This window comes from Leucopleurus acutus, assembly GCF_964270905.1.
Source record: "Leucopleurus acutus genome assembly, chromosome: 6".
NCBI classification, from domain to species: domain Eukaryota; kingdom Metazoa; phylum Chordata; class Mammalia; order Artiodactyla; family Delphinidae; genus Leucopleurus; species Leucopleurus acutus.
In genome coordinates, this window is record NC_139149.1 from 49,193,200 (window position 1) to 49,208,332 (window position 15,133).

At 36.0% G+C, this 15,133-nt stretch overlaps 1 protein-coding gene across 9 annotated transcripts in view; it reads left to right on the forward strand.

Moving 5' to 3' along the window:
* SLC4A10 (solute carrier family 4 member 10) overlaps window positions 1-15,133 on the forward strand; it is a gene marked incomplete at both ends in the record, with an annotated part of 310,841 nt that overhangs the window by 220,989 nt on the left and 74,719 nt on the right. For all 9 annotated transcript variants that reach the window (XM_082841780.1, XM_082841783.1, XM_082841781.1 and 6 more), the window contains 3 exons: window positions 578-752; window positions 1,341-1,474; window positions 1,876-2,121. In XM_082841780.1, the coding sequence (XP_082697906.1) occupies window positions 578-752; window positions 1,341-1,474; window positions 1,876-2,121 (555 nt within the window). The remainder of the gene's footprint in view (window positions 1-577; window positions 753-1,340; window positions 1,475-1,875; window positions 2,122-15,133) is intronic.

Below are 15,133 nucleotides of genomic sequence, written 5' to 3' on the forward strand. Positions count from 1 at the left end.
AAGTATTGTCATCCATAAGGTCATTTAAGTGCCTGTCTGGAGTATTATTTGGCAAGGGTTTTTTTTCACAAAGACAGTGGGTAACTGGAGCCATGGTTATATGCCACTTTTTCTCTCTAAGTTGATGTTCACTATTGGACTGTACAAAAATCAGTTTACCTTCCCTCCTTCACTCTCTGCTACACTAAATGGAATGTAAACAATTAGAAAATATTGCCAATGATTGAGGATGGTAGGCCTGATTTTAGGAATAGGTTGTTGTAAAATGGCACAGAGATTAGAGTAATCCTTAACTCTCATTATTTGAATTTTGATTGATGAACAGCTGTGAACCTTGTTTGAGAGAACCTAGGATTTTTTTTGGCTGTTGACACAATATTTGCTTAGGGATTGAAGTGACATAGTGGTACAAAGCCATTCCTGTAGATCATCATAGTAAAACCTAGCATGTTAATATGGGTCTCATCTCTGCTGATGGAAAACCTGTACTGTGACCTGGCAACAAAGCAAATGAGCATTTTGATTTATGTGATTTTTATATTTGTATGTCACTATTGTGTTTTCCCCCCTGTCTTAGGATTTTTGGGGGACTTATTTTAGATATCAAAAGAAAAGCTCCATACTTCTGGAGTGACTTCAGAGATGCTTTCAGCTTGCAGTGCTTAGCATCTTTTCTGTTTCTCTACTGCGCGTGTATGTCTCCCGTCATCACATTTGGAGGACTGCTAGGAGAAGCAACTGAAGGGCGAATAGTACGTATTATGCTTTTCTCTGAACTTTGAAACTTAATCAGCTTTTAAGATTCATAGTTAGATGAGTCTGCATTTAATTTTGGTTTCCTTTATGAGGAGAGATTTGATGTATGGTCTGGCAGACAAAGTTCATACGAATCTCCTAGATGACTAATGGAACTGGTAATCAGGGAGTGGAATATCTCAGAACAACTAATTCTTATCTTACACAAGGTTCTGATCTCATCCCTGGCCCCCCAGTCCTAGGCTAGCTTTAGCCTCTGGTTCTTGCCTCATAAGAGGTCCATTTTCCTATTTATATAGTCCATGCTTCTGCCAGACATTTATTATGAATACATGTAAACTTTTAGTAAGCAAAAGAAAAGTGAGATAAGGAACGGGGAGAGGACATATCCCTGTCCACTACCATTCACAGTCTGCTGACTGCCTGCCGCCTTTTTTTTATCCTCCTACCCCACCTCCTGCCCAAGGTTGCTAGGCCCTTCATAGCAAAGGGAAAAAAGACCCATGTATTTTACATATTTTCTCCCCAGTTATAATCGCAGCCTGCACAGCTTAGATAATGGAATCATTTATATCTCTACACAGAGTGCAATCGAATCTCTCTTTGGAGCGTCCATGACTGGGATAGCCTATTCTCTCTTTGGTGGACAGCCTCTTACCATATTAGGCAGTACAGGACCAGTTTTGGTGTTTGAAAAGATTTTGTTTAAATTTTGCAAGTAAGTGTTATATACTTTTGGCCCTCAGCCCCTTTCTATTTCTCTACTGTATTTAATCTTCTTCCAACGTCACATTTGGAGATCTGCTGGGAGAGGTAGAAGCTGCTGATTTGATTCAGTTTGCCATTTTTGTCTCTCCATGGAAATAAAGGAACAGTAAAATATTGATGTATATTGTTATGTATTATTTATAAAAAATTATATTCAGCTCTAAGCACTGAGAAACCTCTTTGAGTTTTGTACCCTTAGGTGTTCCCTTTAGACAAAGTCTTGAGTTTAGATACTCGTGGGATGTGAAGCTTATTTACTTTCACTTCCTGAATTAGACTTACTTCCATCTACTTAAAATGGTGGCAAGCTGTTAAATGACCTTCTGTCCACTGTTCTTTTCCCCCTCCTAGAGAATATGGGCTGTCATACCTATCTTTAAGAGCTAGTATTGGACTTTGGACTGCAACCCTGTGTATCATACTTGTGGCCACTGATGCAAGCTCCCTTGTCTGCTATATCACCCGGTTTACTGAAGAAGCTTTTGCTTCTCTTATTTGCATCATTTTCATTTATGAGGCCCTGGAGAAGTTGTTTGAACTCAGTGAAGCATATCCAATCAACATGCATAATGATTTGGAACTGCTGACACAATATTCGTAAGTACCATTTCCCCTGTTGGCTGTGGGGCTTTTCTTTCTACCAATATTGCTATTGTTATAAGAAATACGAGGAACTTACTCAGCAGATAGAGTTCCTTAAATTGATTCGTGACCTAAATCTCGGTCTCTCAGAGTTGAACAGGATTTTAAGAGTCATCTAATCAGCTGCTCATCTGAATACTTGAGTTTTCATTATAACATCTTTGCCAAGAATAATTTTTTGAAGTTTTTTGTCGAGCATTCCCTATTAAGTAGATAATGAAACAAGATCAATTTTACTATACAGAGAATTTTTTTTCAAAATATTTTTGATTTTGGTCTTCCTTTAGGACCTTTTCCATGTAATATAATCCAAAGAACACAGTAGTGAAAGATAAGATTTCAGATTTAAAGCAGTGAGATAAAAGAGACTCATTGGGGCTAAATTGCATAGTTTGATGTTTGAAAATATGATAAAGTCTTAAACAAAATATCACTGAATTGAAATGTATTTTTGCTTTTGGAACCTATGACATTTATGATAAAAGTACTCACATATTGCCTGTTGAGGGTGATATTACAGTTTAGGATTAAAGATGGGATTGTACCTATTACACGTTCTAGTTTTGTATGTCAGCAGTTTGGGATTTCTCTAAGGCTGTATTTGCAGAGTATATGTGAACATTATGTTACTCTTCTTTGATTTAATTTTAGGATTTTTTTGTTGTAATTATATATACATTTTAAACAGTGAATATTTGAAACAGTATGTTCTTTACCAGGCATCAACCTGGCATTATAACCTCTGCATTAACTACCAATGCTCTTCTTATAAACTGCTCAGATAGGCCCTCAAAATCTTCCTTTGAAGATTTATCATCTTTATTTAATATTAGAAGTTGAAGTTGTTGAAATTAGGCCAAAACAGTGCAATATTATAGTCTTGTTAAGAATGATGTAATGATATAGAGTTGAAAATAAGATGACTTTTAGTACTTTGAATTTTTCTCGGTAATTAGAGATATGTTTAACAGTGCATCTCTGTTTTAGAACCAAAAAAAATCAGAGTGGGATATAAAATAACTTCCCCAGTAAAAGTAAATGGTGAGGGTGTTGTGAACAGGATTCAAGTGCAGATGAAGGAGGTGTCAGGGACACTCAGAAAGCAGGCAGATGGGAAGAACAATTTGATCAGAATGAGATGTAACATTGATACATGCCTTTTCATTTATCTTTAGTTGAAAAGAGAGCAGTGTCACCTAATTTGGGTATCTTTGCGAGGATATGCAATTACCTCTGCTTGAATTTTCAAACCTACTACACGCCAGGCACTGTGCTTGGCGCTAGGGAAATCATGAACAATATTCTGTTCTCAGTGAGCTTCCAGTTTAGTAGGAAATGTAGACAAACAGACAATACAATGGAATAAGTGCTGTGTTAAAGGATTGGTCCAGAATACTATGGTACTACATCAGAAGAGCACCTAACCCAGATTTCAGGTTCAGAGAAGACTTCCTGGAGGAAGTGACATAGAAGACCAAAAAATCAGTAGGAATTAGGTGCTGAGGAGTAGAGATGGAGAGTGGTTTAGATGGAGGGAATGGCACAGACTTGGATGTAAGGAATTTATTAATGCTTTGAAATATTTGTCCAAAGTTATATAGCTAGTGGTGAAACAAGAAATTAGACTCAGGCTTTATGACCCTGATGTAATTCTCAGTAACTGAAGTTACTGCTCTAATTTTAAAATTTCTTTAAAGTACTGTTTCTCAACCACTGATACATATACAATCAGAGAAAAGCAGACAAAGCTTAAATAGGCAGGAGGGTTTTATAATCAAGTATTCATCATAAAGTATTCTTCCAAAAACTCCACTGGATTTTTATGTCCTTAAAACCCATTATAAATGAAAAAGATGGTGAATAATAAATGCATGTAGGTATAATAAATAACTATAGAAAGTGGTGAATGATTGCTCTAGCAACTATCTAGCAATTTCAGTCTCTAAACATCAGTTAAAATAAATTCACTAAGGGGCTTCCCTGGTGGTGCAGTGGTTGAGAGTCCGCCTGCCAATGCAGGGAACACGGGTTCGTGCCCCATGTCCGGGAGGATCCCACATGGCGCGGAGCAGCTGGGACCGTGAGCCGTGGCCGCTGAGCCGATGTGTCCGGAGTCTGTGCTCTGCAACGGGAGAGGCCACAGTGGTGAGAGGCCCGCGTACCGCAAAAAAAAAAAAAAAAAAAAAAAAAAAAAGTTCACTAAAGTTTTAATTTTTAAAATTAAAGTTCTAATTCCAAGGAATATAACAATTTTTCTTTTCATATAAAAATTTTTCTTTTCAAAGTCCTTTTATGGTCACTTTATATTTAATGAAATCCTATGGAGCAGATAAGTTCTATTTTATAGAACAAGTTAATGATTTATAACTTACCAATAATCAAATAAAGCATAATGAAGAGTAGAACCCACTTTTCTTAATGTTATGTTTTCTTTATTAGAGGGTGTGATTTTGTTCTGCCACTCAACTTTATCTCACCTTTTGGGCACATTGCCATGAATTCTTTATCAGATTAGTGTAATGTCAGTGTTGGCACTTTGTATATGATAATTTGACTCAGAGTATCTGCCACTTCTGTTGGGAAATTTTAAGCAAATTATTCTCGTTCATGTAAACTATTGCTACATTCATTATTCATTCATTCATTTCTACTTTGCTAGGTATTTTAAGTGTCACCACTACATACTTTATAGTATTAGTCATGCTAAATAAATGCTTAGAGACATTGCTGTTAATTTGTTTTGGAGAAAGAAGCACTTCCCTTTAACTATGGAAATTAATATCCTAATTGTTCTGAACACTATTCCTCCTAGATATTTGTAGAACTAGTAAAATTCGGTTAGCTTAGCATATTTTTCTATTTATAAATGCAGCTCTTGATAATATAAGGTGTTCAGCTTATGCACTTTACATTTATTATTTAACAAATAGGAAAAGATTGAGAAAAGAATATATACAACTCTGGGGAAAGAAGTTTACTTCATAAAACCATTCCTTAGTTAGAGCTCTCAGTTGCAGGCAAAATAGTTTTTATATACCACCCAAAAAACCCCTGTTTTTATAAATAAGTACTGTGCAAATATTATGTGAAGGGTAAGAAAATATGTTCTCATAAGTGAATGCTCATTGCTGGTCTCAGTGAAGTCTGTGTCCAGCTTCCACTCATTCCTCTGTGTAGCTCATCTCTTCTTTACGTGGGTACCTGGGGTCTTTTCGATATATCAAAACTTGCTCTAAAGATGATTAGTAGGAAGCTAATTTTATTTCTTCCAGAATTTTCATTTTGATATCTAAAAGAAGGAAGGCAGAATTTTTTTCAATTATAAAAGCAGGTTTTTAGGGAATAAGAGAGATGGTCCTACTCATTCTGAAATCATATCCCTGGGTGTTGTGGGCTGAATTGTGTTCTTTCAAAATTTCCCACACGCCAGATTTGTGAGCAAATCGAATGGCTCTCTATATAGAATTTGAAAACTTTTTAGCACCCTCTCTACCTCTGTAATCTCTTGTCTAAATTATGACAATTGCCTTCCAAATGGTGTCCCTGATTCTACTACCCTTCCCTTCCACAGACTGTTTTCTATGAAGCAACCAGAATTATTCTCTTAAAACCCATCAGATCATGTCACTCTGCTTCTCAAAGCCCACTGATGACTTCCCATTACCTTCAAAGATGTTGTATGAGCTGTTCCTCACTGCCTGTCTTACCTTGTCTTCTACTTCCTCCTCTGCTGCACCCACGCTAATCTCCTTGCCCTTCAGCCTTCATACTTGCTGATCTTTTTGCCTAGAATGCCCTTCTCCAGATATCTATGTGGCTTGTTCCTTCACTATCTTCAAAATCACCTGCTTGAGGACTGTCCATCTAAAATTTCAACTCTCTTCTCTCTCTTCCTTTTTTTAATCTAAAATATTATATAATTTATTTATCTTTTTAAAAGTAAGGTTTATTGAAGTATTATTTACATACAATAAAATATGCCTCTTTTAAGTGTACCCTCAAATGAGTTTCAACAAATGAATAACACTATAATTGGAATATACAATATTTCCCAAAGTATTTCCTCATGGCCCTTCACAGTCTCTCTCTCACCCCAACCCCCAACCCCTGACAATCACTGATGTGATTTCTGTCTCTAAAGTTTTGCCTTTTTTAGAATGTCACATAAATGGAATCATAGAGTGTATAGCCTTTGGTGTCTGGCTTCTTTCACTTATCATATGCTTTTGAGATTTACTCATTTTGTTGCATGCATCAATTTATTCCTTTTTATTGTTGGTCAGTGTTCCACTGTATGGATGTACCACAAATTGTCTATCCAACCACAAGTTGATAGATGTTTGGGTTGTTGCTACTTTGGAGCTATATTGCTTCACATGCAGGTCTTTACTTGGCCTACGTTTTCATTTTCTCTTGGGTAAATACCTAGAAACAGGATTGCTGGGTTATATGAAAAGTCTATATTTTAACTTTATAAGAAAATTCCAACATGGTCGTACCATTTTGCACTCCCACCATCAATGAATGAGTGTTCCTATCGCTCTGCATCCTCATCAGCACATGATATTGTGCTTATGTAGAGTGATACCTCTATTAGTCTAATTTATTGTGTGTTCCCCTCCTAGAGTGAGTTCATGAGGAAAAGGGATTTAGTCTGTTTTGATCACTGCTTTCCCAGTGTTCAGATCAGTTTCTGGCACAAAATAGATAGATGTTCAATGAAAATTTGTTGAAAAAAATAAATGAATGTTGAATGAATATCACCTCTATTTAGAATTTGTACTAAGGCTCAGAAGGGATTATGGCTTACCCAAGTAGAAGAACTTGAGCTAAAACCCAACACATCTAACATTTAGTCAAACACTTTTGACAGTGTACCACATTATAGGCCACTGGTTTGACCAAATTAATTTCTAGTATTAATATTTAGAATATGAGGGAACTTGGATAAATTTTATTTAAGTCTCTTAGATATTATCTTCAAGCAGTTTAAAAGTTATCACAGGAAATTAAAAATATAAAAATAGAGGGATTTAAAACATAAATATTTGAATAATATTAACATATGCAGTAAAATGGATTCTTATTTTAGAGCATAAAAGTGCTTATTTTGATTATAATGATTCCCTGTAAATAGGTATTTGACAAGAAGAGAAAAAAATCTTGGCTGGAGATGAATTTTGTTGTATCACATTGAAGTCCACTTTACCTTATTTTTAAGAAACTTGATAATAATTTGGATTAAAAGATAGGAATCTATACCAATATCCTAGTTAGTTGCTTTGGGTAAGCCCCTAAGAGCAGCCTTCTAGAGACAACATCTTAACCCTCAAAAATACACAGGAAGTACATGTGAAATATGTAGGGAATAAGAGCTCTGGGAGGATACCTACCACACTTATAATACTTTGGGGACAGAAGAAAAGACTGAAAAAAGAAAAGGCTTGTTCTCTTTGTATATTTTGGAGAGTTCAACTGGCATTGTGTGGATACATTATTTTGTAATTTCTTTCTAAGAATAAGTTTTATGAGAAGCAGACCCACGGATACAGAGAACAAACTAGTGGTTACCAGTGGGGAAAGGGAAGGGGGGAGTAGCAATATAGGAGAAAAGGGTTAAAGGGGTTATTATAGGATTGTATGAAATCATGTGTGTGAAACTTTTGAAAACTGTAAAGCACTATAGAATTTAAACAATCTTTAATTCAATTTAAAAAAAAGTTTTATTATGGGAAATTAAAGTCTTTTGACAAGCCATAGAATGAGGTAATTAGGGCCAGGTGGTGCTCATCAAATCAGTTCCTGTGTAAACAAATTTATTTTCCATTTCAGGAAAATAGCAACTTACAAAACTCAAAGGAAGAATAGAGCAAAATGTTTAAGGTATAATAAGTAGATTTGCCATTCTGTTCTTAAATTCTCTTATTAGGCTCATTCTTTCAACATCTATTGCTTTTCTCTGAATTGTGTTAACATTGATAGTGTGAAAATGAATATGGTCTCCACTCTAAAGGAGCTCAGTGATTAACAAGAAGAGACTAGAGATGTGCTTTGTACATAGTGGCTGCACACAGAGAATTTGTTGAATCAATAAATGAGGAGGGAGCTAGAGGCAATGCATAGTCAAATCATTGCAACCTGGCATGTTAAGTATTTATACTAGACATATGTTTAATGGTCCAGGAGAAGAAGTAAAAAACTACCTTAATTTATCACTCCATCTCTGTTGTACCTGTGACTTGAGTTTCTTATATATGGTGTATCTGTTTTTCTCTCTCTTCATTATCTCTGCATGAGCAGGTCATAATTAGAGTTGAGGGCACCAAGGTAGATAGATGAAATCCTGGGACCAGTTGGCAGAGAGTCTTAAAAATTGTAATGAGTTTTATTGTAAAAGATCATTGGGGGTAATGACAAAGCTCTGGGAATAATTATGTGATAATAGATTAGAAGGTGATCATAGGAAGTGGAGCAAAGTGCAATAACCTTGGTATGGAATGTTTAAGTCCTGACTATTGACTGAGACAATGGTAATGAGAAGAAAATAAACCAACTGGGGAAAAAAAGAAAGAAGAGCAAAAATTGGCAAGGCTTTATTCATTCATTCAACAAGTAATTATGGAATGCCTTATAATTTATATGAGCAATAACAAAAATTTGCATACATGGCTTTATTTAAGCCTCACAATAATCTATGGTATAAGTATTACCCCTCAGATGATCAATCTGAGGTTCCAATAAGTTAATTAATTTGCTCAATATCCCAGAACCAGTGAATGGTAAATGAGAGTCAAACTCAGGTATACTTTTTTTTTATTAAAATGTAGTTGTTTTACAATATTATATTAATTTCAGGTGTGCAGCATAGTGATGCAATATTCTTATAGATTATACTCTGTTTAAAGTCATTATAAAATAATGGCTATATTCTCTGGTGCTGTACAACATATACTTGTTGCTTTTTGTTTTCATTTTTGAATTTTATTTTATTTACTTTTTTATACAGCAAGTTCTTATTAGTCATCAATTTTATACACATCAGTGTATATATGTCAATCCCAATCACCCGATTCATCACATCACCACCTCCACCCCCTGTGGCTTTCCCCTCTTGGTGTCCATACGTTTGTTCTCTACTTCTGTGTCCCAATTTCTGCCCTGCAAACCGGTTCATCTGTAACATTTTTCTAAGTTCCACATATATGCATTAATATACGATATTTGTTTTTCTCGTTCTGACTTACTTCACCCTGTATGACAGTCTCTAGATCCATCCACGTCTCTACAAATGACCCAATTTCGCTCCTTTTTATGGCTGAGTAATATTCCATTGTATATATGTGCCACATCTTCTTTATCCATTCATCTGTCGATGGGCATTTAGGTTGCTTCCATGACCTAGCTATTGTAAATAGTGCTGCAATGAACATGGGTGCACGTGTCTTTTTGAATTATGGTTTTCTCTGGGTATATGCCCAGTAGTGGGATTGCTGGATCACATGGTAATTCTATTTTTAGTTTTTTAAGGAACCTCCATACTGTTCTCCAGAGTGGCTGTATCAATTTACATTCCCACCAACAGTGCAAGAGGGTTCCTTTCCTCCACACCCACTCCAGCATTTGTTGTTTGTAGATTGTCTGATGATACCCATTCTAACTGGTGTGACGTGATACCTCATTGTAGTTTTGATTTGCATTTCTCTAATAATTAGTGATGTTGAGCAGCTTTTCATGTGCTTCTTGGCCATCTGTATGTCTTCTTTGGAGAAATGTCTATTTAGGTCTTCTGCCCATTTTTGGATTGGGTTGTTTGTTTTTTAATATTGAGCTGCATGAGCTGTTTATATATTTTGGAGACTAATCCTTTGTCCGTTGATTCATTTGCAAATATTTTCTCCCATTCTGAGGGTTGTCTTTTTGTCTTGTTTATGGTTTCCTTTGCTGTGCAAAAGCTTTTAAGTTTCATTAGGTCCCATTTGTTTATTTTTGTTTTTATTTCCATTACTCTAGGAGGTGGATCAAAAAAGATCTTGCTGTGATTTATGTCAAAGAGTGTTCTTCCTGTGTTTTCTTATAAGAATTTTATAGTGTCCAGTCTTACATTTAGGTCTCTAATCCATTTTGAGTTTCTTTTTGTGTATGGTGTTAGGGAGTGTTCTAATTGCATTCTTTTACATGTAGCTGTCCAGTTTTCCCAGCACCACTTATTGAAGGGACTGTCGTTTCTCCATTATGTATCCTTGCCTTCTTTGTCATAGATTAGTTGACCATTAGGTGCATGGGTTTACCTCTGGGCTTTCTATCTTGTTCCATTGATCTTTGCTTCTGTTTTTGTGCAAGTACCATATTGCCTTGATTACTGTAGCTTGATAGTATAGTCTGAAGTCAGGGAGTCTGATTCCTCCAGCTCCAATTTTTTTCCCTCAAGGCTGCTTTGGCTATTTGGGGTCTTTTGTGTCTCCATACAAATTTTAAGATTTTTTGTTCTAGTTCCATAAAAAATGCCATTGGTAATTTCATAGGGTTTGCATTGAATCTATAGATTGCTTTGGGTAGTATAGTTATTTTCATAATATTGATTCTTCCAATCCAAGAGCATGGTATATCTCTCCATCTGTTGGTATCATCTTTAATTTCTTTCATCAGTGTCTTATAGTTTCTGCATACAGGTCTTTTGTCTCCCTAGGTAAGTTTCTTCCTAGGTATTTTATTCTTTTTGTTGCAATGGTAAATGGGAGTGTTTCCTTAATTTCTCTTTCAGATATTTCATCATTAGTGTATAGGAATGCAAGAGATTTCTGTGCATTAATTTTGTATCCTGCAACTTTACCAAATTCATTGATTAGGTCTAGTAGTTTTCTGGTGGCATCTTTAGGATTCTCTCTGTATAGTATCATGTCATCTGCAAATAGTGACAGTTTTACTTCTTCTTTTCCAATTTCTTTCTTTTTATTTCTTTTTCTTCTCTGATTGCCATGGCTAGGACTTCCAAAACTATGTTGAAAAATAGTGGTAAGAGTGGACATCCTTGTCTTCTTCCTGATCTTAGAAGAAATGCTTTCAGTTTTTCACCATTGAGAATGATGTTTGCTGTGGGTTTGTTGTATATGGCCTTTATTATGTTCAGGTAGTTTCCCTCTATGCCCACTATTTGGAGAGTTTTTATCATAAATCGGTGTTGAAGTTTGTCAAAAGCTTTTTCCTGCATCTATTGAGATGATCATATGGTTTTTATTCTTCAATTTGTTAATATGGTGTATCACATTGTTGATTTGTGTATACTGAAGAATCCTTGCATCCCTGGGATAAATCCCACTTGATCATGGTGTATGATCCTTTTAATGTGCTGTTGGATTCTGTTTCCTAGTATTTTGTAGAGGACTTTTGCATCTATGTTCATCAGTGATACTGGTCTGTAATTTTCTTTTTTTGTAGCATCCTTGTCTGGTTTTCGTGTCAGGGTGACTGTGGCTTCACAGAATGAGTTTGGGAGTGCTCCTTCCTCCACAATTTTTTGGAAGAGTTTGAGAAGGATAGGTGTTAGCTCTTCTCTAAATGTTTGATAGAATTCACCTGTGAAGCCATCTGGTCCTGGACTTTTGCTTGTTGGAAGATTTTTTTTTTTTGCGGTACGCGGGCCTCTCACTGTTGTGGCCTCTCCCGTTGCGAAGCACAGGCTCCGGACGCGCAGGCTCAGTGGCCATGGCTCATGGGCCCAGCCACTCCATGTGGGATTTTCATGTGGGATTTTCCCGGACTGGGGCACAAACCTGCGTCCCCTGCATCGGCAGGCGGACTCTCAACCACTGCACCACCAGGGAAGCCCTTGTTAGAAGATTTTTAACCACAGTTTCAATTTCATTACTTGTGATTGGTCTGTTCATATTTTCTATTTCTTCCTGGTTCAGTCTTGGAAGGTTATACCTTTCTAAGGATCTGTCCATTTCTTCCAGGTTGTCCATTTTGTTGCCATAGAGTTGCTTGTAGTAGTCTCTTAGGATGCTTTGTATTTCTGCAATGTCTGTTGTAACTTCTCCTTTATCATTTCTAATTTTATTGATTTGAGTCCTCTCCCTCTTTTTCTTGATGAGTCTGGCTTATGGTTCATCAATTTTTTTTATCTTCTCAAAGAACCAGCTTTTAGTTTTATTGATCTTTGCTATTGTTTTCTTTGTTTCTATTTCATTTATTTCTGCTCTGACCTTTATGATTTCTTTCCTTCTGCTAACTTTGGGTTTTGTTTGTTCTTCTTTCTCTAGTTCCTTTAGGTGTAAGGTTAGATTGTTTACTTAAGATTTTTCTTGTTTCTTGAGGTAGGATTGTATAGCTATAAACTTCCCTCTTAGAACTGGTTTTGCTGCATCCCATAGGCTTTGGATCGTCATGTTTTCATTGTCATTTGTCTCTAGGTATTTTTTGATTTCCTCTTTGATTTCTTCAGTGATCTCTTGGTTATTTAGTAACATATTGTTTAGCCTCCATGTGTTTGTGTTTTTTACGTTTTTATTTCCCTGTAATTCATTTCTAATCTCATAGTGTTGTGCTCAGAAAAGATACTTGTATGATTTCAATTTTCTTGAATTTACTGAGCCTTGATTTGTGACCCAAGATGTGATCTATCCTGGAGAATGTTCCATGCGCACTTGAGAAGAAAGTGTAATCTCCTGTTTTTGGATGGAATGTCCTATAAATATCAATTAAAGCTCTCTGGTCTATTGTGTCATTTAAAGCTTCTGTTTCCTTATTTGTATTCATTTTGGATGATCTGTCCATTGGTGTAAATGAGGTGTTAAAGTCCCCCACTATTATTGTGTTACTGTCGATTTCCTCTTTTATAGCTGTTAGCAGTTGCCTTATGTATTGAGGTGCTCCTATGTTGGGTGCCTATATGTTTATAATTGTTATATCTTCTTCTTGGATTGATCCCTTGATCATTATGTAATGTCCTTCCTTGTCTCTTGTAACATTCTTTATTTTAAAGTCTATTTTATCTGATAGGAGTATTGCTATTCCAGCTTTCTTTCGATTTCCATTTGCATGGAATATCTTTTTCCATCCCCTCACTTTCAGTCTGAATGTGTCCCTAGGTCTGAAGTAGGTCTCTTGTAGACAGCATATATATGGATCTTGTTTTTGTATCCATTCAGCAAGCCTCTGTCTTTTTGTGGGAGCATTTAATCCATTTACATTTAAGGTAATTATCGATATGTATGTTCCCATTACCATTTTCCTAATTGTTTTGGGTTTGTTTTTGTAGGTCATTTTCTTCTCTTGTGTTTCGCACTTAGAGAAGTTCTTTTAGCATTTGTTGTAGAGCTGGTTTGGTGGTGCTGAATTCTCTGAACTTTTGCTTGTCTGTAAAGCTTTTGATTTCTCCATCAAATCTGCATGAGATTCTTGCCGGGTAGAGTAATCTTGGTTGTAGGTTCTTCCCTTTCATCACTTTAAGTATATCATGCCACTCCCTTCTGGCTTGTAGAGTTTCTGCTGAGAAATCAGCTGTTAACCTTATGGGAATTCCCTTGTATGTTATTTGTCACTTTTCCCTTGCTGCTTTCAATACTTTTTCTTTGTCTTTAATTTTTACCAATTTGATCATTATGTGTCTTGATGTGTTTCTCCTTAGGTTTATCCTGTATGGGACTCGCTGTACTTCCTGGACTTGGGTGGCTACTTCATTTCCCATGTTAGGGAAGTTTTCGACTATAATCTCTTCAAATATTTTCTCGGGTCCTTTCTCTCTCTCCTCTTCTGGGACCCTGTAATGCGAATGTTGCTGCATTTAATGTTGTCCCAGAAGTCTCTTAGGCTGTCTTCATTTCTTTTCATTCTTTTTTCTTTATTCTGCTCTGCAGCAGTGAATTCCACCATTCTGTCTTCCAGGTCACTTATCCTTCTTCTGCCTCAGTTATTATGCTATTGATTCCTTCTAGTGTAGTTTTCATTTCAGTTATTGTATTGTTCATCTCTGTTGTTTGTTCTTTAATTCTTCTAGGTCTTTGTTAAACATTTCTTGTATCTTCTCGATCTTTGCCTCCATTTTTCTTCTGAGGTCCTGGATCATCTTCACTATCATTACTCTGAATTCTTTTTCTGGAAGGTTGCCTATCTTCACTTCATTTAGTTGTTTTTCTGGGGTTTTATCTTGTTCCTTCATCTGGTACATAGCCCTCTGCCTTTTCATCTTTTCTATCTTTCTGTGAATATGGTTTTTGTTCCACAGGCTGCAGGATTGTAGTCTTGCTTCTGCTGTCTGCCCTCTTGTGCCCTTGTTGCTTACTTATTTTTGCATAGTAGTTTGTATCTCTTAATCCCCTATGCCTATCTTTCCCCTCCCCACTTCACTCTCCCCACTGGTTAACCACTAGTTTGTTCTCTATATCTGGGAGTCTGTTTCTGTTTTGTTATATTCATTCATTTGTTTTACTTTTTAGATTCTACATATAAATGAAAACATAGAGTATTTGTTTTTCTGTGTCTGACTTATTTCATTAAGCATAATACCCTTTAGGTCCATCCATGCTGCTGCAAATGGCAGAATTTCATTCTTTTTTATGGCTAAGTGATATTCCATTTTATATATATATATATATATATCTCACTTTCTTTATCTATTCCTCTGTTGATGAACACTTAGGTTGCCAATATCTTGGCTACTGTAAATAATGCTACTATAGATATTGGGTTTGTGTATATTTTCAAATTAGTGGTTTTTTTCAGATATATACCCAGGAGTGTAACTGCTGGATCATATGGTAGTTCTATTTTTAGATTTTTGAGGAACTCCATACTGTTTTCCACAGTGGTTGTACCAATTTACATTCCCACCAACAGTGCAGGAGGGTTCCCTTTTTTCCACACCCATGCTAACATTTGTTATTTGTAGGCTGTTTGATGATAGCCATTTTGACAGGTGTGGGTGATATCTCATTAAGATTTTGATTTGTATTTCTCTGGTAATTAGTGA